We start from the raw sequence: 5,230 nt of genomic DNA on the forward strand, positions 1-5,230 counted from the left end.
ACAGCATAGGACAGGCCTCGTCCAGGTAGGAAGCCTAGATGATTGGATCCAGGGTGATCAATTCCGGAACAGAACATCAAGACTCAGATGAGGAGCAGGCCAGGTGGTTCGATGGGTCACTGTTGCAGACTTACGGTGAGCTCCAAATCATCCTGCAGGTCGAAGCCGGCACATGACACAGGGGCGTTGCGGCAGGAGGACTAGATGGGCTGCTTGGAGGCACGGGGACGCAAATTGTATCTAGCTGCTGAAGGAGCAGAAACTTGGATAGGGCTCGGGCTATTGTCATTTTCTGCAGAGGAGAGAGGGAGATTAGAGGCAGAATTCACTGGATTGTAAGGAGGAGGAGGTGTGGAGGCTGCAGGGGCAGTTATTGATGGGTTGCCGTTGGTTTCATTGATATTGGATAGATGGGGTGCCCGAGGAGGGACCAGCAAGATTCTATCAATGTGTACCTTAAATTTGTGGCTGTTTGGGATGTTGGATTTCTGGATTACAGCCACGACATTAGAAATCATTTTTAAGATGCAGTAGGGTCCGCCGTATGATGGTTTAAATTTGTCTTTTGATTTCAGATACACCAGGTCTCCTTTCTGGAATGTGCGAAGCTTTGCCTTAGGGGCTTGGCGTGCGTTCTGTCTTCTTCGCTTCACCAGTGTGTTCTGGTACGGCCTGTCGTAAATAACCTTGAGCTCGTCAAGTATTTTGTGCAGCTCGAATGCTGCATTGAGTGAAAAGTCTATGTTTACGTCGATGGTGTCTGTGAGTAAGGATAAGTTCCTCCCAAAGTGAAGGACATTAGGTGGAGTTTTAGTGGTCGAGTGCATGGTGGCATTGTAGATTGCTTTGTGGACTGCTATAGCATATTCAAAAGACTTGTTCTGAGCCATAAGGGCGTTGACTGAAGATTTGATCGAGGAATTGATCCTTTCGCTCAAACAGTTGGCTTTGGGATTGCCCGAACATGTGTGCCTCAACTGTATACGAAACAAGTCTTTAAAGGCGTTGAAGACTTCTGCAGTGAACTGTGGTCCGAGGTCTGCAAGCACCATCTCTGGTCTGCCAAATGTTGTCACATATTGGAAAAGCTTCTTGACAACGCATGTGGCAGAGGTGTTTTCAAGAATGTAGAGTTCGATGTGGCGAGAGAAGGCATCTATGACGGTTAAAATTGATTTCCCGTTTGAAAATGGGCCAAGCAAATCCATCGAAATTAATTTCCCTGGAGCGTTAGGCGTTTCAGGAGTTTGGAAAGGTGCCTGCGGAATCTTGTGATGTTTAGATTTGATACATATGTGACAGCTCGCTATGTAATTGATGACATCAACCGACATGTTCTCCCAATAGAACTTGTTTGACAAAATTTGATAAGTCTTCGAAACACCGAGGTGGGTGAGATGGGCGATTGCAAGTGCCTTGGCTTTTAACGTGTTGGGGACAACAATTTTAAAATCTGCATTAGTAGGATCCGTACAGGGTTTCTTGGAAAACAACAAAATTTTTCGTTCTGGGTGTATGCAGTAGTGTTTCCATTTCTCTAAGTTAGTCCGGTTTAGTATGTCATTGTAGATTCGAGAGAGCTTGGTGTCGTGGAGCAATTCTTTTAATAGCCCAGTTTCAGTAATTTCTAATTCAGCATCCCCTGTGGTGTCTTGAACCAAGGTAAGGACTGTTTCTACATCCTTAATTATGTTTGGAGGATGTGATTGGATAAGGTTGCATTCTGTGGGATCGGGAATAAATTGAGGTAGACTGGAGCTGGATATTCCTGCTTGCTCTGGTGAGATTTCAACAATTTCTGGTAGCATGACTTCATCTTCTGGCGTCAGGTCAACAACGGGAGTTATCTCGGGATCGGTCAGGATATTTTGGTTGTCAGCGACACTTGTCTGATTGCATGGTGTCCTTGAAATAAAGTCCGCTAAGCGATTTTCCCTCCCCGGCAGGTGGACGAATCTGTATTGGTATTCGCTCAAGCTGAGCAACCAGCGAGTTGTGAGGGATGCAGGTGATGTTGTTTTTGAGTAAACCTTGAGCGGGGCACTGTCGGACAAGATATAAAAGGCACGGTTGTACAGGATGAATTTAAATGCGTGTATTGATTTTACAATGGCCATAAGTTCGACCTTGATTGCAGGATACCTCTTCTCACTCTCAGAGAGAGTCTTGGAAAAGTATGAGACAGGTTTTAAAACGTCTTCCTCTTTTTGCATTAGTACCCCTGCAATTGCAACTAAGCTTGCATCCGTGTTAAGATAGAATTCTTTGCCCCAGTCAGGCTGAATTAGGAAAGGTTTCTTAAAAAAGGTATCTTGAAGTTTCATGAATGCATCATTACACTGTTTAGTCCATATGAAGGAAGACTTTGGGTGGGTGAGACAATTTAGGGGGTGCACCAGGTTTGAGTAATGGTGGATTAGGTTTCGGTAAAAGGCACACAGTCCTAGGAATCTTTTAAGTTGTCGCTTGGTAGTAGGGGGTGGAAAGGAGACAATTTTGGAGATATTTGCTTGAATGGGATGGATCTTTTTTGCAGAAATTTCGAATCCAAGATAGTTGATTGAGGATTTATATAGCTCGCACTTCTTCGCAGAGAGAGTCAGGTTAAACTTGGTTAAGACGGAGAATAACTTGGACAGTTTTCTTGTCATATCGGTGAAGGAGTCAGCACACAGGACAAAATCATCTTGATATGCGAAAATTCCAGGCTCATTTACTTCCTCTAGGACGCAATCTACCAGATTTTGGAAAATAGAGCTTGCGGTACGGACCCCGAAGCAAAGACGTTGATATTTAAAGGTTCCGAAAGGAGTGACGAAAGCAAAACGGTCTCTATACTCCTCAGGAAGGTGAACTTGGTGGTATGCACTTTGTAGATCAAGAGATGAAAAATAGCGGTATTGGGAAATTGCATTAATGATTGTTTGGATCTTCGGAAGTGGGTAGCTAGCATGGCAAATTAAAGCGTTGACCATACGTAAATCAAGCGCAAGCCTGTATTTGGGTGCGGTCACACCGTCACTGCGTTTCTTGACCAGGAGCATTGGGGAAGCCCACTCTGAATTTTCTCTGACTATTATTCCTGCTTCCTGGAGTTGATGGATTTGGTTACGCGCCTCTTCTATCATAGACTGTGGGAGTGGGAAAGGCAATGTGCGAATAGGGTAATTGTGGAGGAAGTTGAAGTTAACGGGGACTCTATCCGTGTGTCCCAAAGCCTTGAGTGATGTAGAAAAACATTTAAAATTATCACTCAACAGTGCTGACATTTCTTGAGCATGTTCAGGGGAGAGATGTGACAAATTAAAGTCCTGAATATTGAACTCTTCCTTTCTAAGATTGATAATTTCTTGGGATGCCTGAATAAAATTCATTGAGTGTTGTTCTTTACCTTGTTTTATTTCCTCAATATCCTCAACAGGTTCTACAGTCCCCACCGTGGTGTTTTTGTTTAAATGAATTTTCTGTGAGGAAGAATTTTTAAGAAGAACATAAAATGTGTTCGTTTTCTTGGCAGGGGTAGTTGATTCAGCAGCATCACATATGGAGTTGGGGCGAACAATGCTTAGATCAGAATCCACGTTAGTATTTTTCAAAATAGGGGTAAAAAGCAGGTTAACTTCTTCATCAAATTTCTTGGGTTGTGTATGAACTTCTGCATATACAAACGAATTGGGTTCTAAGAATGTCTTTCTTGATAACATAACATTAACTGAATGACTGATAATTTCCCCACAACATTGATGATTCCCCTTTGGTATGTTTTTATGTGACCCTAAGGGGCATTCCACATTGGAAGCATCATGACACTTGTGAACATTGCCTCTTGGCTGACAGGAAGTAGTAGAGTGACTTTGATGAAGATCAGTAAAGAAAAAGATGGGGATGCTTTGATTCTGTATTGGGATGGACTTTTGAGAGGGAAACATTTGCACATTATTTTTGGTCAGGAAATCCATTCCCAATATGCCATGAAAAGTAGAATCTGCACACAGGTCAATTATAAAGAAGGTGTTTTTGAAGAACTGCTGTTGCATTTTGAAAGAGAGTTCTACACATTGGCGAAAGTTTACGGTAGAATTTAGAGTTGAAATGGAAACGTTTCTGGCTATGTTCTTGTAGGGAATGTTATGCTTCATGTTTTCAAAAATGTCCGCAGCGACTAATGAAATAGTCGACCCAGTGTCCAAGAGAAAATTGAGCTGTGTGCCAGAGATATCAACACGAACGAGTGATAAGGAAGAGGCTGAGCCAGACTGGCCAATACCCGCATTTGCAATGAAATTCTTTTCTTTCCCCACAGGAGGAGAAATGACACCATGATCAAAACATTTGTGAGTATGATCTGAACTTGTACATGGTGTGTCATGTGAAGTACCTTGAGTGATGCAGGAGGGTCTCTTAGCCTTAGCAGGAGACGTTTGAGTACCTGAATGAGTGGTGATTTTGATTGCAGCACTTGACTTCTTTTTGTTCAGAGACTCAGAAGCAAGTTGCGGCTCCCCTACATTGGGTTGTATAACCAAAGATCCCATGCCATCAGTTGGGCATGTCACAGGTGGATGAAAAAATGGATCCTTGACAGTGCGAATATCTTGCGGGATAAAAATAGTTGCCTCTGGATTATATCTGGTGGGAGGCGGTGCATGTATGTTAGGTGGAAAAATCCTAGGTGCGGTTAATGCACATGATTTCAAATTGTTAGACGAAGACTGGGTAGAATTATTAGCAAAGGACAAATGATGAATTGAGTGTTGCGAGTTGTTTTGATCTAGAATTTCCTGGCGAGAGAACTCTTGGTTTCTTGAGCTAAAAAATTGATTAGAATTTCTAGATTGATTATTGCCCCCTTGTCTGTTCCTTAGCTTGAAGCATTGATCTATGACATGTCCTGTCTTTTTACAGTAGGAGCAGACCCTGGGAAAATTTCCCTTTGAATTTTCCCTGATGTTGGTTCTCTTGGAATATGGTTGGAAATTTTTGTCGCCTCTGCGACGGTCATTGTGGAACCTAGAATTTGACCTGTTGTCTTTTGACGTAGAACTTTCCCTTGACCCACCTGTGATAACATTTGTGGACATGACATGAGAAGAAGAGCTACTCTGTTGTCGAGATTTAAGTTGCTCCTGGAGGAGGTTAACCTGTTCCGAGAGCTTTTGTATCTGTGCCGATTGGGCGCCATTTTGGGAGAGCAAGGATGCTTGAATAAAAAGTTCTTGCAGATCATTGG

At 42.9% G+C, this 5,230-nt stretch overlaps 1 protein-coding gene across 1 annotated transcript; it reads right to left on the bottom strand.

Moving 5' to 3' along the window:
- Positions 1-200: 200 nt before the first annotated feature.
- LOC129221001 (uncharacterized) lies at positions 201-1,052 on the bottom strand. The gene has a single exon (XM_054855437.1). It carries the CDS (start codon positions 1,050-1,052, stop codon positions 201-203), a length of 852 nt encoding a protein of 283 aa, XP_054711412.1.
- Positions 1,053-5,230: the final 4,178 nt, after the last annotated feature.

Source organism: Uloborus diversus, chromosome 4 (genome assembly GCF_026930045.1).
Source record: "Uloborus diversus isolate 005 chromosome 4, Udiv.v.3.1, whole genome shotgun sequence".
Taxonomy (NCBI): Eukaryota; Metazoa; Arthropoda; class Arachnida; order Araneae; family Uloboridae; genus Uloborus; species Uloborus diversus.

What these genes read in the sequence shown, in the direction of transcription:
- LOC129221001 (XM_054855437.1), bottom strand. Translation starts at nt 1,052, where the DNA reads ATGGTGCTTGCAGACCTCGGACCACAGTTCACTGCAGAAGTCTTCAAC.